At 39.9% G+C, this 26,879-nt stretch overlaps 1 protein-coding gene across 1 annotated transcript; it reads left to right on the top strand.

The window, feature by feature from the left end:
• Positions 1–1,981: 1,981 nt before the first annotated feature.
• LOC136449176 (uncharacterized) lies at positions 1,982–23,788 on the top strand. Its single transcript, XM_066449050.1, has 16 exons — positions 1,982–2,037; positions 6,908–7,615; positions 8,738–8,953; positions 9,309–9,437; positions 11,355–11,474; positions 12,384–12,597; positions 15,081–15,223; positions 15,619–15,843; positions 16,434–16,631; positions 17,270–17,391; positions 17,864–17,908; positions 18,413–18,522; positions 19,320–19,501; positions 19,838–20,179; positions 20,677–20,809; positions 21,515–23,788. The coding sequence occupies exons 2-16, from the start codon at positions 6,925–6,927 to the stop codon at positions 21,906–21,908; spliced, it is 3,264 nt and encodes a 1,087-aa protein (XP_066305147.1). The 5' UTR covers positions 1,982–2,037; positions 6,908–6,924; the 3' UTR covers positions 21,909–23,788.
• The last annotated feature ends 3,091 nt before the right edge of the window (positions 23,789–26,879 follow it).

Raw genomic sequence — 26,879 nt, 5'->3', positions numbered from 1 at the left:
TTTTGTCTCTACAAACCGGTTTATAGCGAAAAAAACATGACAAAGTAGAAAGCCCGACAAAAACGCATAAAAACACGTCAAAAACCAGCTGGAACCACTCCTCTGCTTAGAGAGTAAAGAAATCGTATGCCGCATGTGATTGTTTTTCCTTTCCCTGATGATATACATGCAAACTGTGTAGAGTGCAAACGAACAGTCATGCTTTTATCAACATGTTGGCAACCAAAACTTGAGTTTTTGAGCAGGGAGCAATATGTAGGATTATGGTGGGTGAATGATTTTATATATTTATGTATCCTGTTGTATTATCGAACATATATATCTACATTGCTAGTACCCCCAAATAGCCCCTTCAGGTGCAAAGTAGGGGAGTTGAGGTCCCGGGCTAAGGCGGGCAGGCCTCCAGCCTGGCACGGAACGACTCAACGGTGGGAGCCGTCGCAACCGTACCAGGTAAGGTATTCCACTGGGGGACAGCACGGGGAATAGAAAGAGTGTTTATATGCATCAGTTCTTGCGTGGATGGTGTAAACCTTGAGGTCGTACGTGGCTCCCCCGGGTGCGCAATGTTGTCTTGGCATTTCGGTTCCCTAATCACGTAGTGCATCCTATCTACGTTTACCTGTTTATTTTACAGATAAGTCTCGAGTTTCAATCTTTCTTAAGACACATCTTTTTTTTTTATCTTCCAAGGCTTTCGAGCTAGAAATTGCAGGATCGACAAAAATAATAGGTATAGATGAGCAAACCAATTGGAGCGTTATTGTCAGTAATATTAGCAATGATTCAATTCTCATGTGTATAAGTTGCCACACATTGTACCAGTTACAATTGTCGCACCATTAAGTTCTTCTTCTTCTATGTTTATTCGCTATCGCAGAATAATATGATATCAATATTTAAAGCGCTTGTTTTTCTGCACAAGGCTGCCTACCAGGCCTACGTGCCAAGGCCAGCAGAACAAAGCACGAAGCTACGCAAAGAAAAAAACCCAGTGTGAAACGAGTGACTGAAACATTTCAACAATTGTACATTGAAGCATCGAACAAGACAGGATAATTCCTTATTGTTTAGACTGCCTCAATCCCGTCGGAATGCATTAAATGTCGACACCCTGCAGTCCATTGAAAAAAAAAATCGCCTCGAACAAGGTCGCATCGCAATTTCTGAATAATAAGACGGTACATGCCTTAAAGGCATCCAGAGCATTTTATGAGGCTTGAAATTTGAATAAAAAAACTCAAATATTTAGTCATTCCTACACATAGTAAGTTTCAATAGCACTATACAATTACATACCGACATTAAAGGAGCAAAGATACGATGTCGTTGTGTGGTGAGAACTGATAGAATATGCAAGCCCGAATAGACTGATCCTGACTGTCCATCACAATTAGTGGTTCGACCGATGAGAGAGTGACTACATAATACATATGTCCGTCAAATAGTTGCATTTTTATGTTTTAATTTTGCATTTCTACTTTCCATCTAGCTTTAAGTTATTTCTGTGCCGCTTTTGAGCACTTTTGATAAGAAATCCACACGGAAATGTGGTTAACAGTGGCATTAAATGTCATATTACAGCAACTAGAATATTTCCAGTTTTCAAGCCTCATAGAATGCTCTGGCTGCCTTTATGCTTGCTTCGCTTTTAGGCCTTAGTTTTTCCAATTAAGAACAGACTTCTGTAAGCTTGGTTCCTTGGAAATGTAATCCCTGACCAAGGTCACGGGGTCGAGGCTTATCCTTTTTTATGTAACAGAAACTGTACTTTCAAAACAGTTTTAGAACGCCATAATGTACGTTGAGAAAAAACAACAACATCACGCTCCAAACGGAAGCTTTATTTGCCATTTTCGGCTACAGTATAAGTGTGCGACGGCTGAAGCCGGATTCAGGCGAAGATTTACGCAGACACTATACGTACAACCGGTTTAACAACATTTCAGGGCGCTATTGGAGACAGTGTTGTTTACCACAACAAAACAATTATCCTGGACGGATCTTTTCCCCAGGGACGTTCACAACGATACATAGGTAACGTTCATTTCAAACGTTTTAACAAAGCGTTGGTCACGTTTTGTCCGCAAAAATGTATAAGTGGTAACAGCTATGAGAATCATAATCGTAAGCATCGTGGTAAGCTTTAAGATTACAAGAGTTTTATGCTGTTAATCTTTCTGGATCGCGCCATTATGAATCACTAATAGCACCTGTTGTTTTTGTTCTATGAGGTGTTGTACATAGGGGTGGACGGTGTTTGTTTTTTAATTATAGGTTTAAGCTTCATTAGGATTGAAGCACTATCTTAGAACAATGTTATAAGCTCATTTTGTAATATGTATGCACTTTGACGCTCCACTGGCTTGTCGAAAAGAAATAGTTTCCCGTCTGTATTCTCAGACAACTCGGCCCCTAGAGATCATGACAAGTCGGCACCAAGCACAGATATGACAAAACTTACTTAATAATGATATTCAAAGCGTTACGCCGGAGTGACCTGCAGAGTTTCAAATTTCCGTAAAATTTTAGAAGAAAATATTTGGTAGTTTAACACGTTTATTTCTCACATAGATCTTAACAAGTTTCTATTCTGTTTGGTCTAGGTGCTTACTTGACCTTGGTGTCGTCTGCTTGTATATAACTATAGCTGGTATGGTGGGCTCGAATAAAGTTCTAAACGGGAACGATATGCGGCTACAAGCGTCTTTTCTGAAGGTGTGGCGTGAGTGTGTACAGTTTGCTTGAGGTTGTCCTTACTATATACTAACTAAAGCTGATATGGTTCGCAGGTTTTGCGACTGTAAATATAATTAATCTTGTTGACTAAAACATGATTATTTACGTTTGTGGTGTGCCATGAAGATGGTTTCTTAGCAACTGACAAGTTAGGACTGGAAATAATTATGAAAGAAAATTATATGGATGTTCAAGTAGCTAATTGGCTGGTAGAAATGCATATCGTTCTCTCTTCGTACTTCGCTGGTTCCAACCTATAGGTCGTTCACTCTAAAATTTTGTTGTGTGAATTATGATACATGTATAGAAGATAAAAATGGTATATATACTATTCATATGAAAGCTTTAATCAAATTCCACTTCTTACATATCACGTTGAGCCCAGAAGTGGCGTATTCTAACATTCTTTTGAGGACTACTTTGTACGCGGATTGTTTGTGGTTGTGACTAATGTTAGGCGAAATGATACATGTGTTCTACGTCCACAAATAGTCATTATGTCATTGCGTTTCAGGCGATAACTGAGGTGGAGAGAAAACTGTTTGCCCAAGCTGGTACCTAAACACAGTTTCTGGTCCCTAACAGTTTGAATTTTGTAATTGTCGTTTTCGTTGGAGGCTTTCGACACAGTTAAAGGGTAGAAAGGTGGGTTTATCATTTGTTTTTCTAAGACTTACATGTTTAAGCATCCATTTTCCACCGTTTGCATTCATGGACGCTTGTGGCTGTGCACTGGGAGTGCAGAAATGTAGGTATGTTTAGAGTTGGTGTTACAGTCGCTTCTCTATAATGTTAAGCTTGCAAACATGTTAACCCTGGTTACGGTTTTAGCCAACAAGTGAAGGAAGATGTTACAGACAGCAGATACATCACATTGTTTTGTACATTTTGTTTGTTTGTTTGAACCTTTGTTTGTTCATGATAAGCTCAAATCGGCACGCAGTCCGCTTTTCATTGAGGTCATGAGGGAAGAGGTAAGGGTCAGATACAATATAACAGAGATACACATTCATTTGAGTCCTAAAAACTCTATCAACATATATTATTACATATTCATGGCAAAACAATATACAATTGCTACAACATACAACATATAGTAGGGCGAAAGCTGGTTCACGGTCCGTTTGAGTTTGCGAAAAAGAATAACACGATGCAGTTGTCTTCGTATAAGTAGCCCTGCTATTAAACAGTCTAGTGGGATTCCATACGCCATGACAGTAGGCTCCTGCATAGTTTGGGAAGATGTTTTCTACCAAATTGAAATTAACCAAATTGAAAACCATCATGGTAGTATAAGTAACACTGCTCCTTTTCGTCTCATATGTTCTGTCGACATTTAATAATATGAAGGTATTATTTTGCTTACTTACTATGATTATGTTAAAGAAAGCCGTGAATTTAGTCAACCGTAAGCGTGTTTCAAAGGGGCACAGGATTAGTAATTTCCATAGATAAGATAAAGGTACATTTTAAACCGGCATTTAACATTTAAGACACTTGCATAGAAAGCTATGCGTTTGTGTGTAATATTTTGGACATCACATGCAGATATTACATGGGTTCTCAAACACTGGCTTCTTTCTAAAAGTGGCGCTCAATTTCAGAAGAGAGTGTTTTGGTTTTACAGTTAATATTTTCCTGAATCCACCAAAAGATGATTATATTTGCAACTTGACATTGAAGTTGGACTTGGCAGCAGTTGCTTCATATAGTCGATCAGTATTCTAATACCCTCCCCACCGTACCCTCCAGATAGTTTGCAGACAAGTGTCATATACATCTCTACATATATAACAACCATTGGACAAACTTCAACTGGACCGTTGTTAAAAGTTGGTTAGAGCTTAATACCACTTGTGTATTGTGTTTTTGAATACTAGTTGTCAACCTTAGCAAATTCATTTTGATCTCTGGCAATCATACCATAGAAACACATGCTGAAGAATTATCTAAAAAAAGGGTGATCTTCAGAAAATGGGGCGATGTCAGGAAATCTAGGGTTCATATTGAAACTAATGCTTTTAGTTTGTGTGTGAATAGAAATAGTTGTGTGTATATAGTTGTTCAGCAATGTTCAGCCTTAGCAACATAATTCTTCGATTGCTTACCCCCCTCCCCTACAAAGACCTGGATCTTCATCAAGTATTATCGATTATCTAGTTCAATTATTTGTGTATCTGTGATAATATTTTACAAATTTGGTTGATTTCGTATTCATAAAAATGTGGTCTTTTACAAAATAACACCTGTCGCTACGGTTGAGTCTCCTTCAATTGCTTAGTCACGCTATGAGAAACACGCCTATCTTAAGATCTTCCTAATCCTTTAAGAATGCGGTCAGTCTGCATATTTCTTTTGTGGATCTAGATGCCCCTAACAATTATATAGGATAGAATGTACCAACATGAATGTGAACTAATTCTAGATATTCTTTTACGTTTCTGTGAAGTAAGGATGGATTTTATTGCCCTGTAATATCACAGTCAATATTGACAACCCTTTTGTAAAGTTTAGATGCTATGCGCCAATGCACCTTCTTAAAAAGAGCATTCACGTGAAAGAACGTGTATGTGCTAATTTTAAGACACAGGTAAGGTTACAGCTGACCTAGCAGATTATCTATTGCCATTCATTGTGTTGGTAAATTTCTCTTTCTGTAATTCTGGATGCTGTTCTTTTGTTCTTGTGACCCCGACCTCCGTTTAATATATAATTATTATAATTATGATATACGTATACCGTTACATGTATTGTATTGTAAGTAGTCATCTTTACCGACTGTACGTGTATGTATGCATATAACCGGTTTATCCTCCCTTCGGAGTAACACACTAGATTCGCAGGCACGCGGCGCAGCAGCAGCTGGTTATTTTACACTGACCGACCTGTCACACCTAACCTTTGCATATCTAACTTAAGTCTTGTTTAAAGTTATCTAGTGAGGACGCCCCTACTATATACTTGGTGGAAACTAGTTCCACTACACGATAGGTATAGGGGAAACGAGATTTTGAAATCAAATTCAATCCTGGGTTGATAATCGAACTGAACAACAATTGAAAACAAAGCACATTTTTTTTAGTAAGACGCGACTTTAAAATCCAAGTCTTGTTCATCAAAAGCTAAGGAAAGGACTGTTTATGAGACCCTGGTACATTTGTTGACTTTTCTTAGTAAACTTACACAACATGTAACATAAGATACATTTTTGTTGACTATCGAAAACCATGGCATGGCACCTAATGGTTACAGGTAATATTTTCTTTTGTCTTATAGTCGTAGTAAATTCGTGTTGGAGCAATTTATTACGTTAGAATCAATGACCTAAAAATGTTGCATGATAACTCATTATGAAGGTCTCATCATGGAATACAGGTAAAATCAAAAGCACCTGAATAATATAAGCGCATCCTCTCAAATTTTTCACATTTTGTTGTCTGTAATATTTCTGCGTCAAAGGGCCGATTTTAGTATCGCCATGGGACCGGTTGATATCCCAAGGGACCAGGTATTATCACCAAGCAGCAGTTGTTTATTGTCACTTCGGATTAGTGCATTCGTGCGCTACTATACAGGCTATACCAGCCGCCTTACTTTAAGCCTTGGGTTTTCCTTGGATTTTCCAATACAACGATTACCAAAACCTGAACCAACTGCCTTTTGGAAGACTAAGGCATCCTTCGTAATGCGTAGATCCAGTAAAATGACCTACATTTTTAAACCTGATTAGAACCGAGTAGTAGAAGATGAAGCATACCTTTACAAATATGCATTGGATAAGCATACATCTTCATGCACGAGGTAAAAAACAACGATAATAGAGAAAACATTTATTCAGAGCTTAGAGCGTTTCTTTGCAAGCTGGGAATTAATTACAAAGCTCCGACTTTTTGAAAAATCGATAATAATTTCAGAAAAAAATTATTTCTTATTTACAGTTTGCGCATCAAATATTCATCAATAATACAAACATGGAATTCGTGCACTAGAAACTTACTAATAGATAACTAGCCAATAAGAACAATAAAAATTACATCAACTTTCTTTATCCTATCAAATTTCAAAGAATTTTGTAAATTTTTCCATAGTCTGTGGTCGCTTGTAGGATCGTGCTGATGATTATGGCATTGATGGTAACCCTGATGTTTTTGTTGTTGTTTATATGCAGTTCCGACCGCCGGCACCATGTGGCGCACTGCCGTGGTTGCTGTACTTCTATGCGGTCTCTTCGACCCGACCAAAACCAGTAACACCACAACGAATTCACCGAGTGTTACAACGACCGGCAATACCTCTAGCCCGAGTATTACCGAGTCCACCACGAACAACAACCTCCCGACCCCGAGTGTTGCCGAGTCTACAGCGAACAACAACATCGCAACCCCGAGTGTTGCCGAGTCTACCGCGAACAACAACATCGCGACCCCGACTATTACCGAGTCGACCACGAGCAACAACCTCCCGACCCCGAGTGTTGCCGAGTCTACCGCGAACAACAACATCGCAACCCCGAGCGTTGCCGAGTCTACCGCGAACAACAACATCGCAACCCCGAGTGTTGCCGAGTCTGCCACGAACAACAACATCGCAACCCCGAGTGTTGCCGAGTCTACCGCGAACAACAACATCGCAACCCCGAGTGTTGCCGAGTCTGCCACGAACAACAACATCGCAACCCCGAGTGTTGCCGAGTCTATCACGAACAACAACATCGCAACCCCGAGTGTTGCCCAGTCTATCACGAACAACAACATCGCAACCCCGAGTATTGCCCAGTCTATCACAAACAACAACCCCCTGAGCTCGAGTGCTCCGGAAGATTCGAGTTCAGGATCGGGGTCAGGTTCGGGTTCTGGCGGAGGATCAGCAGATGGCCGTAAGTTATACATTTCCACTGGCTGTTGTGATGTGATTGTACGGCAGTTGTCATTGTCTATATACGGTGTAAATCACCAATTTCTCCATTAGAAAACACACACGAGAGTTGTTTCTACAAATCGATATAGTACGTATGGAAAACCATATGCAAACTAGACATATGAGGCAAGTCTGAACAGTAATATCCAACACACACACAAATTAAAACAATCATTAGACCAAGGATTTTAACCTCCTTGATTAGACTTAATTCCCCCACATTTTTGACGGTCCAACTCCAGTCTTTGTCAAAGAACAAGAGACCCATCACTTCAAATAATAAGTGTGAATTTTTATGTTTTTATCTTTTTTATCTTGCTTTGATATAATAATACATGGGAATACAAACTAGATTCTCCTTCTTATTGTTGATGGAAAAGTTACCAGCCAATATCGTCGCCGCTTATGAAGAACCTCAAGAAGCGGCAACATGATTGGCGGGTAGCTTTCCCTCCAACAGAGGAAGGTATAAGCTCTGATTGGCTAACCACTAACCATTGGTAACACAGCCGCCAAAATGATAGATAGTTAGTTGATATTAGATATGCTTGATATTGTGCATTTTGTAGTCTCCAAATGTACTCACCAAGCAGAGGAGGGGTTTCGGCTGGTTTTTGACGTGTTTTCTTTTTTAGGCGTTGTTGTCAGGCTTTCTACTTTGTAATTTTTTTTGTATCGCAAACCCACATCTCTGCCCGCAGACGGAAGCTTCAATGCCTAATAAACCTAATCACTTCAACACATTACAAGCGTTCACAAGTAAGTGCGAAGCGTGCCCGTGTGGGTTGGCTATACAAAAAAAAAAGATGACAAAGTAGAAAGCCCGACAAAAACGCCTTAAATTACGTCAAAAACCGAATCCCCCCCCCCCCTCCACTGCTTGGAGAGTATGCATTTCGTAGCACAATGGCTGTGCCTGACAGGGGAAAGTGTAGACCATGAATTCAAAGTAGATTCCACGTAGATTCCGTGAAAACAAGCCAGATCACTTGCTACTGATCCCTATCATGGTCTCGACAAAGTTTGCACCAATAAGTTAACACGATGATAAGATCATCTTTAACTGTACCTCCATTTTCAGAGGCTGCCATAGTTGTACGGACTGGGCCCAGCGGAACGATAAACAGCCCGAACTATCCCAACAGTAATTACCCAAACAACCAGGACTCCCGTTACCTAATCATCGTCACTCCACCTCAAGTCATCCGCCTCACCTTTTTGAACTTCAATGTGGAGCGAAACTGGGATTTTGTCAACGTGTTCGATGGAAACGCAACTGATGACGCGTTGAGAAAAGGTAAACCATATATATACAGAGAGAGAGAGAGAGCGAGGGATACATTCCATTAGATACTATTAGATAGATATTTCAGGTACTGATAGACAGACATGTTTTGACATGGTCTATATGCTCGCTATCAAAAATGCATAATAGTATACGTATGGATTTTGTATATGTAAATAGACTCATTTACAATTTATGTGTGTGCTGTGACTGTATTTTTCTATTCCTTTACCATCATACGCTAGATATTCTGTACACAGTTCGGCTCTCGCGAGAACGTGCGTGATCTGGGACCCAGGCGATGACACCGATTTCGGAGTAGATCTGTTACAATGCCAATGAATATTCAGTAAGCATTTTTCTTTAGGTCGTTTCACTGGTGATACCTTGCCGCCCCCGGTGACATCAACTGGAAGCACTATGTTCGTTCAGTTCACCTCCGACGCCTCCGTAAACAGACCAGGGTTTGAGGCTTCCTACACTGCCATCACCAAAGGTCGGGATATTCAGGCTTATTTGTAATACAAAGGGTGTTAACACTTTGTAACGTGCTTCCGGCAAGTATAAGCTAGTTCACGGTTGCTACTACGCATGTGCAGTGTCAAAGGTGAAGGCCCCCGCGACGGAAACAAGACCCGTCTGGGCGTTGTTATGCAAATCTAGACAATGTGGAGGCGAGCACTGTTTTCGTCGCGGGGACCTTCACCTTTGACACTGCACATGCGTAGTAGCAACTCCGAACTAGCTTATAAGGTAGTTCAAAGTTGCTACTACGCATGTGCAGTGTCAAAGGTGCAGGCCCCCTGCTTATATACAGTGCTCGCCTCGACGTTGTTTTGATTTGCATAACAACGCCCCGACAATGCCCAACGCTCAACCCTCCTCGGCAAACTCTCCAGGCTCTTAGGTCACACCCTTAACTTCCCATCATTATCGGACAACGCTAAAGTTTCCGTTTTACTCCGTGGTAGTCCTTCACATTCATCTGTTGTTAACTCCAATATTCTATTAACAACCCAAAACTTCATCACTACAACTAAGCGTTTTTAAAACACAGTTGTCCTGGCATTTTTTGTAATGTGTCCAACTATTTCATCAGTGGGTGGGAAACTGGACTTGCGCTTATCCTTTCTTGTAATATTAAGTACAATGTATTATTTTCTGTCTGATGTGATTTTCCTTTGCTTTTCACTTGTACTTGATTTCTCTCTGTAAAATATGTATGTTTTTTTTATGTAAGGGGTAGCGTCAAAATAAGTCTTGCACTTGAGTGCGCCCCCTTTTGTCACTCTGTATTTCTGTTTAAATGTTTGAATAAAAAAAAAAAAAAAACGCCCCGACGGGTTTTGTTCACGTCTCGGGGACACATTTGACACTGCGCATGCGTATTAGCAACCGTGAACTTGCTTATTGATGACCGCCATGTTGCATTGTTAAACGTGGACAATATCCTGTCGATATGGATTTTGCATATGTAATTAAAGTCAAGTAGTTATGGCATACACGCATACGCACAAATGCATGGGCGGCGGTGCAAAGACAATATTTTAGTTAAGTCATATTTGATTTATCCTACTTTTTGCTTAATGTAACTTGCTTAAGTTTGTCCTTGTCTGATATTAAGTAGCTTTTTTGTGGCACTGTGATATAAGCTTAAAAGTTTGTACTGGAGTGGAGTGTCACTATGTCATTGTCGTTGGTCTTTGTTACTGTACTAATAAAAAAAGAAGACAATATACAAACACGTGCAAGATGGCCAAAGTGTTTTGGGGCACCCAGAGCATTTTATGAGGCTTGAAAAATGGAAATATTCTAGTTGCTGTAATCTGTATAAAATTGACATTTAATGCCACTGTTTACCACATTTGCGTGCGGATTTCTTATCAAACGTGCGCAAAAGTGGCACAAAAATAAGCTACAAGGTGATCTTTTAGTTTCACGCGCCTAAATAGCCCGACACCATAGCCCCGCCCACCTCCGTCAAATCGTAGAAATTCAAATTTAAAACATAAAGATGCAAATATTTGACGAACATGCAGTCACTTTCTCATTGGTTGAACCGCTAATTGTGATGGACAGTCAGGATCAGTCTATTAGGGCTTAGATTTTCTTTTAGTTCTCACCACACAACAACATCGTATCTTTGCTCCTTGAATGTCGATATGTAATGGTACAGTGTTAGTGAAACTTACTATGTGTAGGAATGACTAGAAATTGGTGTTTTTTTAATTCAAGTTTCAAGCCTCATAAAATTCTCTGGATGCCTTTAACGAAACGAATTATCGACTAAAATGTCATTATGGGAGACCACAGCATACAAGTTCGCAGCATTACAGTTATACTATGTCATTTTGGCGACGCCCCCCGAGCGGAGCCTGGCGGCATTCTATTTTGAGCTTGTTCTGCATTACAGTGTTTGCTAATTGTGCGGTCGGGGAATACCGCTGCGGAGACGGCGTGACGTGTGTGGAGTCCTGGAGGCGGTGTGACGGGACAGTCGACTGCAGTGACGGGAGTGACGAGGGATCTTGTAGTAAGTCCTCCTCTCCATTTCCTATATTCTGTGTAGTTCATGGTAGAATACTTGCGTAAAATCTAGACAAGGAATCTTGTGATACTATAGCAGACAACAAATTAATACTGTACGTTAGATGTGTGTATTTCTTAAAGGCCTAAAAGTTTCTGAGACCATTTCTGTTATGTTTTATAGGCCTTGGTAGACTTCCAACGACCTTTAGAAGGATGTAGAAATTCCTTACCACCTCATCCATGGATTAACATAATATATGACCCTCTTTTGATGTTAAATGCTAACAGGTGCCATCAGGTATGTGCAACATTGCAACAGGCCCACTTTTAAACAAGCAAATCGCATAGACGTTGCACATACCAATGACCAATAGTTATGAAGGTTAACAGTTGAATATCTTGAGAATCTGCTAAAAAAATGTACGAAAAAAAGAAACATACTAAGGAGCATGGTTGTATACCAAAACGAATGCAATTATTGATATAACTGAATCTATAAAAAAATCTACTGATCGTGAGAAAAAATGGTTACAACTATGTTTGCACATTTAGGCCATGTTGATTGGATTGTATGAATGACGTCCTCTGGGAACCCCATTATGAAATCAAAATGGTCAGAAAGATGGAAAAGTGGTGTGCCGAACAATAGATTCTTCATTTTCGTTCTTTCGCATCATCTTCTTTGAGTGCATTTGGAATTGACTTTTGCATTTTATGACAATAGTATCTGTTTTCTGACATTTTTTTTACACTTCATGGCGTCTATTTGCTCATTTGGCCTTTTTGTCCAATTTTTTTGTACTATTCGCAGTATCGCTGAAAATCTTTTGAAAAATTATGCGTGCGCGGACATCATCCGTATAATCGAATCAACATCGCCTTAGTTCAAAAACTGACATCATTTATTATGCAGATTGCGAAGGAATTCCACCCGATTTCACACTGTGCAGAGTCCTTTCATACGTCAATGCCGGTTTTCCCAACCCGTTCGACCACAAAACAATACAAGAGGTTCAAGACGCAGAACAGTTCGGTAACCTCACTGACCTCGCGAACTCAAGGTGTCATCCCGAGATCAACGGGTTGGTCTGTGCTCTTCTCCTGCCGAACTGCAACCAAACTGCAAGGTAAGATCCCATAGTCATCATGGAAGGTCATCTGTGTTGGTAGTGACCATAATACAGTGCTAAACTTTTTTTTCCAACACAAAGGTATTCACGGATCAAATTTTTTTACGACCACTGTCGCCTTCTTTAAGATCAACGTAGGATCAACGGAGGTTGAGACGGTGGGCGTTATACACTTTCTGGCACCAATTGCTGACGTCACGTATCCGTAATGGCACGTGTCAATGAAGTCACGTGTCTGTAACTCGCGCGAGTTTACGTTCGACAGTGATTGGTCATTAGTGATCCTGATGAAGGCGACAGTGGTCGTTGAAAATTCGATCCGTAAATGCTTTTGTGTTGGAAGAAATTAAAGATCAGCACTTTATTCAAATCTCACAATGTGTGTCGACATCATGATTCAGCAGCTGTAGCTAAAATGTGATGTTATTTTCATCATTTCATCAAGACGCAGCAACCTTCCCTCAACGCTCGTTCTCATTTCAACGTATACATTTTGTAACTTCCGTTACCGATTGAAGTAAGACGTTCCTGACATTAGGATATCTCGCATATAAGGTGCGAAACTGTCGTTTTTATGACGACTTAAAACTTTTCTAGCTTTGAAATACGGCACTTTGGTACCTTATATGTGGCATATCTTAATGTCAGGAACGCCTTACTAAATAAAACGTATCTATTGATTGATAATGTTATATAAATTGTCATCGAACGATGCTACGATTGGAATTTGAATACTAGTACTAGTATAATGTTTCTTGTGACACAACCTAGACAACGTTCACCTGACCAAAAGACCTATACCCCCATATCCCTTGCAACAGAAATCATGCCGACACTAGCAACTAGTCTGAGAGTGACCCGATCAAAAACAAGTGGCCACCCATACCTCGTCAACATCCCTAGATCTAAAACTCAGCTCCATTTGACTTCATATGTACCTAGAACAAGTAGACTATGGAATGCACTGCCAGCCTCGGTTTTCCCGGTTATTCCAAACGTGAACACTTTCAAGACTGCAGTAAACAGAGTTCTTTTGAACCCCTCATAGTTCATCCTTTTGTATCTATTGATGTATATACTGTAATATTTTGGGATGTAATATATTGTGATGATGATGATAATATTGAATATGAGGTAATGTTAAAGCGGATGACAAAATGTTAATTCGAGGCAAGATTGTGATGTGATACTAGTACTTTTCTTTTGTGTTTCGTTATTATTAATTTGTATGATTATGATGTACGAGCCGCCTTTCTTCGTGTAAACGATGACAACATCAGGCTGACGAACTGATTCCAAAAAAAGAAAAAAAAAGATATAAAGCTATTTTCCAAAAAAGTTAGGACCCTAGCACGGCCAGGACAAAAGATTTAAAAAAAAGTTCCACTGCAGTACCAATGAGAGTCACCAGGAGGACCATAACCGACCTTGACCTTTGTCGTCTCAAAAACCACATATAATCACAATCTATAAAAATGTTATGAAGTTATGCTGACCACAGATATATATATATATATATCCAGAAACAAAGCACACACACAAGTACATGCACAGATAGACACATCAAAAACGATATCTTCATTCTTCATTGGGTTAATGAGTATAGACCCCCCCCCCCCCACTGTAACCAAAAGTAAACTCAGTCACGTTTGGGACCACATGTACGCACATCTCCTGCAACAACAACACTCGATGAAGGTTTTTTTAATGCAAAGATTCAAATTATGCAGAAATTATTTCTAACAAGTTTTTCATGTCCGACGGTGAAAACAAAAAACACCTACTGCAGTTCCAAACAAGTTGCTAGGGTGGCCAAAATTACACAGCTTACTTCCCGTGGCATGAAATATCTACCACACAAAAATCATGACCATATAGCACTTGCAGAAAATATGCTCCCAGATTTAGGTACCTGCTAGAAGGCCCATTATCGAACTTGACCTTCCTTTCTGTAAACTCTACCCGTCCACTAAATATCATACAGGACCATCGACAGCTTCTCGAGTCATGTTGACGACATACAAATACACATCCACACAAAGCCTGCTGCAGTACTGACAGAAAATGCCAGGGGAACCATTTTTGAACTTGACATCCGTTCCCACAACATCTACACACCTACAAAAAATCATGAAGATCCATCAACGTTTCCGTCACTTTTTTTTGCCTACATACAAACACACAAAAATGAAAAGTCCTCTGCAGTACTGTTGAAAACGCCGGGTTAACCATTTTCGAACTTGACCTTCCTTTGCACAACCACTATACACCTACCAAAAATAAAAAAGATTCATCAAAGCTTTCTTGAGTTATGCTCTTGACAGACATGCAGACCCACCCAACAGCTGGCTTAACCAAAAACATAATCTTCTCCGAGTACTAGTACTCGGCGAAGATAATGGACATGGACAACTTGTGAAATGCTCAAAATAAGCCTCTAGGGTACAATTTGGTTAATGTCATCTTATTGATCTCTAAAGCCGCCACAAGCAACCATGTCGGTCTTGGTGCGAGGAGGTGCGAAAGTCCTGCATGGATGAGAAGATGTTGACATACTTGCCATCTTGCGAGATTTTCCCGAACTCCAGCTGCTACAACATTCCACCATCAAGAAAGAATGGCGGTACGTAATGCACCACTCAAGATCTTTCAATTTTCGCCCTGAGGCTCTTGTTGTCACTAAAGGTCGATTTATATACATAAAGTTATATTTGCCAAAATCATTCCAGGTTTGCGTAGCAAGCCTTTGTTGGATCCGTTGGCATGTGCGGTGGCCGCCATCTTGAATTGTAACGTCACAGGGTTTCCATACCATTTTTATTGGGAGGGGTGTTTTGGGGGTCGCTAGCGTTCACTCTATTTTTAACAAATCGGCACAACAACTATCACACATCAACTCAAATAAAAAACGAAAAATTCTATAACAGCTCGAATATATAATATGAATTATAAAAAAAAACCGTAATCACTTAACTAACATTGCAAACCCGAAGTATATGTTACATTCTTCTATTCCAGATGAGTGTTTCAGAGGAAATGGAGCAAATTACAGGGGAGACGTAAAGGCAGTACCGTCGGGGAAAACCTGCGAGCGATGGGACCTTGACACGCACAAAAGCTTGTTGGACACCTACGCCTGGGCAAATCTAGAGGACAACTTCTGCCGAAACCCTGACGGTTGGGAGAGACCGTGGTGTTACGTCTCAGGGGGGTTCGAGGATTGCGACATCGTTCCCTGCGACGGTACGTGTGAAGGAGTTCGTACCTTAAGCCCCCCTCTCACTGGACCCGCGGCACGCTGGCGGTGTCGCCGCGGCCGATCGAATTGACAAGTCACTCAATGAATTTCATTGACAAAAAACGAATCTTTTTAGGCTTTGTGTGTTTTGTTGTCTTTTTGGTCATATTTGTACGTTTTGAATGATATTCCCATTATAAATTAACGGGTAACACAAATCCAGTTTAGGACGCAGCGACGCCGCCAGCGTGCCGCGGGTCCAGTGAGAAGGGGGGGGGGCTTTCGTGTAATGATGCATTGTTAAGATAAATTGCATTTCAAAGATCAAAATGTGCACATACAGTGGCGTATCAAATAAACATCTGATGATGCCATGTCACAGGGAGCTTATGATGTACTTAGTATCTTCAAGAGTAGTAGTTTTCGGGATTACGATGGAACCCCGGCATTCACTTTAATGGCATGTCTTTTTTTTATGTGGTTTGCTTTTTCTAAATGTTCGATACTATATTTTTCTTTCCATGCACGTGCTTTGAGCGTCCACACAACATTTAATTGATGACCAGTGGCTTACGAAAAGCTTTCCATTTTACAGTCGTCGGCTGCACAGATCCTGGGAAACCCAGTTTTGGACAGAGAAGCCCCCTACTGAAGTTCTACAAGGACGGGGATCGGATCACGTTCACTTGTGACAGAGGCTATAAGTTCAAGAAGGACTCGCCACCCAACAGGGCACAGTGTATCGCCAATGCAACCACGGCACAATGGTCCTCAAGCCCGGCTTCTTGTGAAGGTTAGCTCTTCATTTACAAGTTGAAGGTCAAACGTGCCCGGAAGTCGGTATCTGAACCGGGACGGGGTAGGTACCGACTTCCGGGCACCTTTGGCGTCAAACAAACTGAAAAAATTACGATGCAACGTTTACCAAACAGCCAACAGAAAGCAACAGACAATCCAGGTTTCTGTTGGATGTTTAGTTAGGGGTTTTCCCGTTGCATAAAATATATTTTTCGACACAACATCTGGAAACGATAGACGGGATATTATCCTTATATATGCGAACACGACCTTATGCGATACATTTAAAAAAAAAAAAACCTATGAACATTACATAGAGCCGTTTCGCGCAGACGCAGTACGTTCCGGTGACGTGCTAGCTAAAAGTGGGTGAATCACTTGATGAAGGCTGTTGAGTGCGGCGGCAAAATCGCTGAACTACATTCTTTCTCGTGAGATTGCGTATAGAATATTTGTATGTATCCGATACTGATAAGGCTGTTGAGGTACGTGAGAATGTGTGTGAACAAATAATGACAGTACCGAAAAACGTCTGACAAAATAGATGTAAACGTTAATCTAAATACCTCTTTTTTCTTACCATTGGCTTCCTTCTAAAGTTTTCTTTATAAAAGGTAATCCAATATTTTGCAGTGGATCAAAAGTGGAAGCTGACAAGGGACGTCTTCAACCCTGACGTGTACAACAAGGCATTTGCCCCGTCAAAGGGTAAAAATGTCCGCGTCCATGCCTACATAGAAAATGTCATATCGCTGGTAAGTCGCCTGAAGTCAATCACTCAGTAGTACAATTAACACTACGTTATTACATCCATAGATTTGAACTGCGCAATGGTTTTAAAAATGTTTTAGAATAATCATATTGCTTTAAATAAGTGGAGTGTAACAAGCCAGTGTTGTTAGTATGTTGTACGCTTTTGTAGTACGTTGCTCGCGAGATCCTCGCCGAATGAAAAATCATCAAATTCCCAAATGCATAGCCATATATTACATCAAACTGAATCGGCAACTTTCATTTGGTTTGCTTTTTTTTATAGTTGGAACCTCTACTGTTTAATGATGCAACAAAATTAAAAGAAGAAATGCATTTCAGTTGAATCAAAACTGAGTAGTGGTAAATACGTTATTTCAGGTGGTAAGGACACCTTTACTATGTTCTTTGATTAGAAAAAAAAACTGCCTGCCTATCTAACTAACACATATCATTTATATTTCTCAACCTTTTCAGGATGAAAGAAATGAGCAGATAATAACAGCTGTGAAGATGGCATTGGTAAGTACAACTTTGTTTTATCATTGATTATTAGCCTCCTTCGCAGACTTCCTAGAATGGCGGTATATAGTTCGGGGAGGGGGGTGACGCTATTTCTTACACGGGCCAAGGTTCTCTAATGCCGGCAAGGCACTTTTGCCGCCGAGGGAGTTATGCCACCGAGGGACTATCAAGAAAGGCGGTCGTCCCTCGGTGACATAACTCCCTTGGCGGCAAAAGTCCCTTGCCGGTATTAGAGAACCTTGGCCCGTGTAAGAAGTCGCGTCACCCCCCCCCCCCCATATATACGCTGACGATCAATTTTAGTGGTCTGAATAGACAACTCATTTCGTGCATTATCGTGAAATGAACAGTTTGAGATAAAGTGTATTTTGTCTTCCACGGTATTTGTACTGCAATACTTACAAATTCATTTGTATATGGGTAATATATGACTGACCGATTCGACAAAGTTTCATAATTAGTCCGTTGAAAATAACCACTTTCCTTAACATCTTATCATAGGAATGGGAGGATGAGCGTTTGCAATGGCAAACGACTGAGTATGGGGGATTAAGCTTCATCTACGTGGGTGACGACACGATTTGGACGCCTGGCTTGTCGCTTCAAAAGAAGTACGTAAACATTTATTGATCATTTATCATTATTTATGGTGATGATAAGCATAAACACTGCACGAAATGGCCTCGTATCCCGGCGTATACGTACAGGGATTCCTCCGGAAATATTCCATATCCCGGTGCGGATTTAGCGTATCCGTTAGTTATAACGTATACGCTAAATCCGCACCGGGATATGGAATATTTCCGGAGGAATCCCTGTACGTATACGCCGGGATACGAGGCCATTTCGTGCAGTGAAATATGAAGGCGATGCATGAATGATACTTAAACTTTAGTGCTTAATGAAGGATTTGACTAGCCTTCTTATTCACATACCTTCTTTTAGTCTCTTTTATCACCTTAAAGCTATTTCGGAGCGGCTGGAATGGGAATGGATGTCATTTCAAGCTTTGACTACTTTTAGCATCCGAAAATGACTGCAAGTTAGCTATTTTTATGATCGCATTGAGAACATTCTATCATGTAATCATGATGCTATAATCTACTGTGAGACGTTGGCAAACAATCATATAGAATCATTATACACTCTAAGTGTACCACAGTATTCTACCTTAGAGGGGTGAAATTTACCAGTGAACAAAGAAGGCGTACTTGAATTCCAACACAGGCTTCACGAGCCACTGTAAGTCATGCCCTGCCTCGTTTTGGAGCATGACCCCGAGCTGACCCCAGAGAATTCAAAATGGCCGCCGTAAATGGCCGCCGTAACTGGAAATGGGGCTATTGCACCAAGTATAGACCATGAGCTACCATGAATTGCTACCCAATCCCATTTTTCTATTATACAGTTTTGACACAGAATATAAAGGCGGATTTCCTTCATCTGATGTCAGAGTCTCCCACACGGGAGTAATCCATGGGACCTTAGAGTTTCTGGCCTCCACAACATGTACCTTGGACCCGTTCCTGTTCCCACAAGACAACATGACATGTCCCGTTTGCTTGAAGGGAGGGCCAGAAGCAATAATAGGTATTTTTAGAATCATAGTATTCATTTTAGAGGATAAGAAGTATAAGAAGTATAAGATATGGTTAAATTGTGTATTTCTATCAATGTTGAAAAACGGGTTGGGCTGTTCGCGGGAGAGAAAAATATAGTATGTGTATCAAAGTTATATACATGAATTATGGGTCTTTCTACCTGTTTACGTCTTGTGTATTTTTTTTTTTATATAATACTTTTCGTTTGGGTAAACTGCCCGTCTAGGTGCGAACAAAGTCCATGTGTGCCTGAGCATTAAAAACGGCAGTGCGACGATAAAAGGTTGATGTGTTCTTTTTGTTTTTGTCTCCGTTTTTTCCAAAGCATGCGCCGAGAATATAACAGACCCAGATGACGACGACTTCCTGACCTGTAGCAAGACCAGCGCGGCAATCGTCACCGGGGAGTGGAGCGGGCGTGTCACCCTCTCCGCCGCCAACAGTAAGGCCTGCCTTACCATCACCATCCAGCGGGATCCTAGCTACCACTACGCCACAACCATCTCTCCCTGCATCATCCTGGTGGTACTCATGATCATCACCTTCATCATGCCCATCGACAAGGGCGACAGGATCGGGTTCGGCGTCACCGTGCTGCTGTCCATGGTGGTGTCGCTAGTCGTCGTCACAGGCTTCCTGCCTGTCAAGGGCACCCTGCCCTTCATTGGTAAGACGTCGACGTTGCATATTTTTTTTTTATTTGTTCGATCTTTTTTGGTCTTATATGAAAGCTCTAATCGACCATTAAGGACTGCTTTTCAAAGAGCAAGACATTCGGGTCATAATGTAAACGCATTGGGAATGAATATTTCATCACATCTATTATTTTGTAACGTACAATATAACTATCACTAAATACATCATTACTATGTGTATAATCATATGAATAAATAAGGCTAGCGCAAACGGTAATCGTTCTATCTTTTACCAAGTTTGTTCAAAGGTCAAGGACTGTGGTCTCATTAATGTGAATCCTGAAAGAACAGCTCTGATTTGTGGTTGCATTGAGTTCCAAACGACTGGTCCAGAGTATGTACACAGTAGCCCCTGAAAGCCTGCATCTATCTAGTTGGTTGAATGACGGCAATATATGACAAATGGCGTTTGCTTTTAACACATAAATCATGATGTTGTATGCATTAATATCCTGTTGTTTAACCACAGCCATGTTGATCGTCGTTGCCATGGGGATGATGGGAGGCTTCATGCTAATGACCCTCGTCATCATCATCATCCATGACCGGAAGGGCACCTTACCTCCCTGGGCACGGAAGTTCTTCCTGCGATACGTGGCAAGGTACCAACGTTTTACTCACCTCTGTGTTTCACTGGTGACTACCAGGTAGCCTAGCCACACATAAACATCCATGTAATAAGATACGCCCAAAATAGCTACTCATTGACAAGCAACTGGATAAATTTTTGAAACAGGCGTTTTAGACAGCATCAGCTATATTTCGTCAGTGCCTACAAGGATAGAACCAGGTTTTATACCAAAACTCCGAATAGATTATGTTAATTGGTGAAGTGAAGACAATTTCAGATGGTTCAATAGAATAGTAAGTCAAAACAAGGTTCTATGCTAGTGATCTTATCCGGTTGCTTGAGTAACTATTTTTGGCGTATAAAAGGGATACGCTCTCAACCCTCAAGTACAAATTAGAAGTACTATTTAGGTCAATTTACTTAGTATAATACCTAGCATACTGGAATGTCATAGTAATCAGTAAAGCTCCAGACAACTTAATTTAGAAAGTCATTCACTGCAAAGCTATTGAGGCATGCAAATGCGAACTTAACAGAGATGTTTGTCACTGATTTTCACGTTTTACCATTGTACCATTATGGTTTAATCGTAGTGTCATTCTAACCTTAGTCCTTGTTCACTTAAAAAATTGTCCAGTTGGAAACCGAAATGTACTATCTATCTGATGCCTTAAAACATATCGTTGCGTTCCTTCTGGTGCACTTTGATACTAGTACCTGATGTTGCCCTTTTCAGAATGCTTTTGATGGGAGACTTGACCAGAAAGCTGCGCAAAAATGAAGAAAATGACGGTCAGAATGACGAAGTCCTTTGCAACTGGTCAGCAAATAACAAGGTACTGCCTGATGGTTCTAACGGAAATGACGTCGTGACCCGCCCACCCAGTAGGCTCCAGCAGATGGAGATCAAGTCAAATGTTCCGGGTTTACAAGGCACACTGGAAGAGCTAAAGAGCAGCGTCAGGCAGCTCTCAGGCAGCATCGAAGCTCTGGCGAAGGCAAACGGTGGAGAGGAAGATGAGGTGACAGAATACAATTTGTTGGCGTATGTGTTGGACAGGATCTGCCTGTTCCTGTACGTAGCCGGTATTATCGTAGCCATCCCCTGTACTTTATACCTTGGTAAGTAAGACTATAACATTGAAACGCCCACATAACAATATGATATTGCTGGAGGACAGGATGATATTAGGTTAAGTTTTTTTTTGTCGTCTGCAGTAGCCAAATCCATATAAATTCAAGTTTGGACGAGTCCCGATCTCCATTGAAAGCTCTGATACCTCCAGCGCAGTGTTTCAGATTTAATCAAAGGCACCTTGGTCACAACGGTGGCAGTCGACCGTTAAGATCAATGACCCGTGCCTGTAAATTGCCTCTGCTTCAATCTGAAACAATTTACAGACAGGGGGCATTAATTAACCTTTAACGGTTGACGGACCCTCATTGTGTTTGGACCTTGAAAACAAATTGTATAATTCCAAAGAGAGACGTTTGAACGTTGCAAAGATTTATTTGTTTCGGAAGTAGTCCTTTTTTTAATGTCTAATAATTGGCCACTACTGAAGTTTTCCAAGGATGTGATTTTTCAATGGGAAGATAATTGGTCCACTGGTCTGACTAAACCACGCCCCAGTGGTTTGTCCGACTGACGAGCCCTAGAGGCTTGTCAGATTGTTTTCTTCTTTCCTACTTCTACTAGATTTTATGACTATCAGGGGCGGCAGCAATAAAAAAAAAGTGTAACATATCCTATTTTGGCCTCTTGATTCCCTCTGGATCTTTTCATTAAAAGTGAAATTGCGTGAAAAATACATCATTTCAGTTTCTGGCGTGTGAAAAGTCGGTATTGACCAGTAGATTTTTGATGTACTTTCTATAGAGCAATATTAAAACTTGTCCAATCATGAAATAATACAACAAAGTGTTGAATAGTATATTTTAAACTCGCTGAACTATTATAATTTACTTTTTGCTTCCCTATTGATGTGGAATTTCATGATTTTGTATCAATATCATATCACACATGCATATGAATCAGACAGTTTAGTTATAGTAACTCAAAGTTATAGGAGCTTTTTTCAATGGTGAAGGATAATCATGTATCATTTGTTCTCTATTGTTTTCAATGATAATGTTTACTGAACATACTTTATGTTTACCATATGTAAATGTAAACTTTTATTTGTCTCATACGTATCGATTTAAGAGTAAGATTGAAAGCAAACTCTGCAATTCAGAGTATTTTTCCCTGCTCATGTACTTTGCACTTGGTAATAATAATAATTCTTGTCAAAGGGAACATTTATGTTTATGATATTGACATAACGTTTTCATACCACATATACAAGGACTTGTAACAGTTACCACCTGAGAAGCTTTAAAACTTTTACCATTCTCTTTGTACTTTTGCATAAAATAATCAACTTTATTTGTCGACCATCATACAAGGTAAAATGTATGGCAGCAGCTATGAAGCCACAATACTGCAAGGCTTATCTTTTCTACATATAGAACTGCAAAGTATTTTAGATAACAGTATAACGTTACGTGTTTCTAATACAAATGTATATTTGGATTCCTAAATGTGTAATTCCATTACTTATATTTCTAATGAATTGTGAAGGATGACTTACTCGTAAATATGAATGGATTTATTGAACACTAATATTATGGTAAACATGATATGATAAGGTATGATAGGGTGGCATACATACGTTAGATGATTAATATTGTGTAAATAGACAAAATTTTATTTATTGCCTTTACAGTAACTTTTAACTAACTTTTTCTGTTGTTGAAATTTTGTTAACGCAGTACTATGTCATAGTCTTTATAGACTGACAGACTATATATATGCATGCATATATATATACAGTACCTACTATGATAAGCACACAAGCATATATCAAGTGCATTTATTGCATGTTAATATGTTATCATTGCGTTTATTGATTTCAATGTGAACTTGATGATGTGCACGTGGTCTTTATAAACTTTTTTGCCTTCGCCAGATGGTTGTGTTTTCGGTTTTGCTATGGTGGGCCGACCGTGGATGCATGTGTGTTTGATGTAAACAGCATAACTCCAGATGCTGTGGATGGATGTTAATGATATTCTTTAGAAGGTGACTATGACATTAACCTATGATCTGAGAATCAAGATTTAAGAATAATGAATTCCTCAAGAAATTGGTTTGGAACGACTTTTATTCCATATTGATATTACGTCATTGGATGGAACAACCTGAACTGCAATATCAGAATTCCCAATTACTTAAATTGCGAAAACGTGTTTTTGAATATGTACGCTCCGCCAAATGCATAAATGTCAGTTTCGATTCCCGTTTTTCCTGTATTCTTTTTATACCACTTCTTATCATATATATTGTCATCTATGTCTCAAATATAAACATACAGATAGTAATTCTATACCCGGGAATAATTTCATCAGGTTGGCGAATGACTGAATAGCAGAGACAGTATCTATTAATGAAACAATACTTTACGTTTGGGACTGCATTGTTAGCAGTAACATCTAGCTTCAGTGCATTGTGAACAAGAGTTCTACGACCTCATACCTTCGCGAAATGATTTTGACCTTTATGACTGACGTATTAGGAGTGTTTTTCATCAATCAAAAATCATACCAGTTGATCCTCCTCACCCAAATAACATAAGTTGTCCAAACCTCCTTGTTATGATTATGAGCTTAACAAAGAAGGTTATGCTAAAATTTTTCATCAATAATGCAAATAAGCTCCTTATAAGCATAATTTGATTCAATGGTGTTCACATTCACACAGCTTCTAAATGCAACAAGTATGAAATTGCCGTTATTTACTAGTATGGAATGATAGTAGTTTCTCATGAATTATGCAAATTAGGCCTACATTTGCATAATTTCTATCTATTGACATTCCTCTCTTCCTCAGTTACAAATGTCACATATTTGAATAGTCATATCATGGAACACAGCAGGTTTTTAAAATTGCCTCATTAATTATAATCTGATTTGCATAATTATCATCCAATCATACAAAGCATCACATAAGCTATCTACATACCATCCATCAAGCCCATCTCGAGTTATATTATTTTCTCATTAATTATGTAAATGAGGTTCTCATTTGCATAGCTGATATCTATTAATATTTCTCTCTTCCTCAGTTACATATGTCACATGTTTGCGAGTCCTATCATGGAAATTGATGAATGTATAAACTTTCCTCATTAATTATGCAAATTAGTTACTGATTTGCATAATAAGTATCCAATCATGTACATCATCGCTCAAGCTATGTACATGCAAAAAATCATGACCTTCCATCAAGCCCTTCTTGAGTTATTCCCTTTCAAAGTCTGAAGCAAAACCTACCCCTGCAGTTCCAAAAAAGTTGCTAGGGGGCCCAAACCTATACCACTTACTCTCTGCCCAACGAGCTATCTACCACTCAAAAATCAGTTCCATAGCATGTCCACAACACGAGATATCATAACAGGAAGTTCCGCTTCAGTACCGTTACAAGCCGATAGGGGGCCCAAAATCTAATCATTTTCAGGTTTCATCGAGACCTACCAACATACCAAATACCAAGACAATCCTTCCAAGAATTCTCGACTTATCGTGTTCACTAACAGACACACAGACATGCTGGGTATTCCCATGCTGTGGCACTGCATTAATGACTGTTCTTACTCATATAAGGCCGTGTATATCCAACTTTGGTCAAAATTTGTATGTTTCAGTCTTTTAATTGGTGTAAGGAGATATCTTTGTGGTTTGGTTTCACATGCTCCGAGTGGACTCTTCCAGGCTGGGAGTAGGTCAAAGTTGACGATTGTTTTCGTCTGTCAGCTGTTACGAGAGAACGAGCTGGTCAACTGTCTATTTTCTTTGCATGATTCTAAAGTAGACAGATGTGGCTTTCTGGTGCATAAGAATTTTGGGGGCTTGCAATTAAGGTGAATCCTTTTCTGAGCCCTTGTTTTAGTGCTTTAAAGCATTACTGCCTATATGGGCAAGTCTATCTCTTGTATCTGCCCTACAGCTGGCTGATAGCCAATTTGTCCCTGGCAGTAACTGACGTTTCCTGCCTGCCTCATGACCCCTCATGACCAACTTTGCACCCATTTACCCGTGTCAATATCTCCTGAAACAATACAGCCCACACGTCGCAACCAGAAAGCATAGTATGAGCATACAATCTAACACATTTTTACACTTTTCTCGTTAATTATGCAAAACACTTCGCCCAAAATCTAATCATCTTGAGATTTCCCACATACACACCGACACACCAAATACGACAACAAACCATCCAGGCGTTCTCGACTTATTCTGTTCACTAACAGACACACAGACAAGCATCATCGAATAACCTACTCGACGAAACCATTCGTCGCGAAGGTAACTAGTCAGTATTGCCCTGATGAAGATGGCTGACAGCTGTCAAAACTTCGGCTCTTGTAAAATGCTTGGTTGTGAATAAAAAAACCTTGCTATTCAGTGATTACATAGTAATCCATCAATCACAAGTACGGAAACACAGAAACCAAAAATTAATCATGCAAATTAGGGCCTTATTTACATAATTAGTATATGTTCCACCTGCCACAGATGTCATTGTGTTGAGGAGCAGATTGCAATAATCTCACCAAAGGTACAAACGTGTAGCTATGAACATTTTACAAAATTGATAGAAAACGAAATACCTAAGAGAAAATGGAATCCCCGTGGCTTGTTTCACAACGTATAGAAACATGGCGATGGCCAAAATCAACTATGAAGCAAAAAAAAAGGAAAAAATAATAATTTCTGAAAAGAAAACGCATACCCACGACAGATCTGCTTTAGAATAGTCGCAATCTAAGGGCAAAGTTTGTCGGGACGTACCAAAATGTTTCCATAAACAAAATAAACAGCAAATTAAACCACGGCTGTCATCGAGAATTCAAACATTTGACACTCAAATATCGATTTTTTTGTTGACACTTTTCGAAATATATTTCAATGACTAAAAACACACCATATACAACACGGGATATCATATTCATATACCCCCCTGGCAAGTCCGATGGTATAGACTGGAGTAATTACCCGTA

Source organism: Branchiostoma lanceolatum, chromosome 1 (assembly GCF_035083965.1).
Source record: "Branchiostoma lanceolatum isolate klBraLanc5 chromosome 1, klBraLanc5.hap2, whole genome shotgun sequence".
In the NCBI taxonomy this organism is placed as follows: Eukaryota; Metazoa; Chordata; class Leptocardii; order Amphioxiformes; family Branchiostomatidae; genus Branchiostoma; species Branchiostoma lanceolatum.
The sequence above is the reverse complement of the archived record's forward strand: the minus strand, read 5'-3'. Positions and strand labels throughout refer to the sequence as shown.

What these genes read in the sequence shown, in the direction of transcription:
- LOC136449176 (XM_066449050.1), top strand. Translation starts at nt 6,925, where the DNA reads ATGTGGCGCACTGCCGTGGTTGCTGTACTTCTATGCGGTCTCTTCGAC. An exon ending in CTACACTGCCATCACCAAAG is followed by an intron (nt 9,438 to 11,354) that starts GTCGGGATATTC and finishes TCTGCATTACAG; the next exon opens with TGTTTGCTAATTGTGCGGTC. An exon ending in GGGCACCCTGCCCTTCATTG is followed by an intron (nt 20,180 to 20,676) that starts GTAAGACGTCGA and finishes GTTTAACCACAG; the next exon opens with CCATGTTGATCGTCGTTGCC.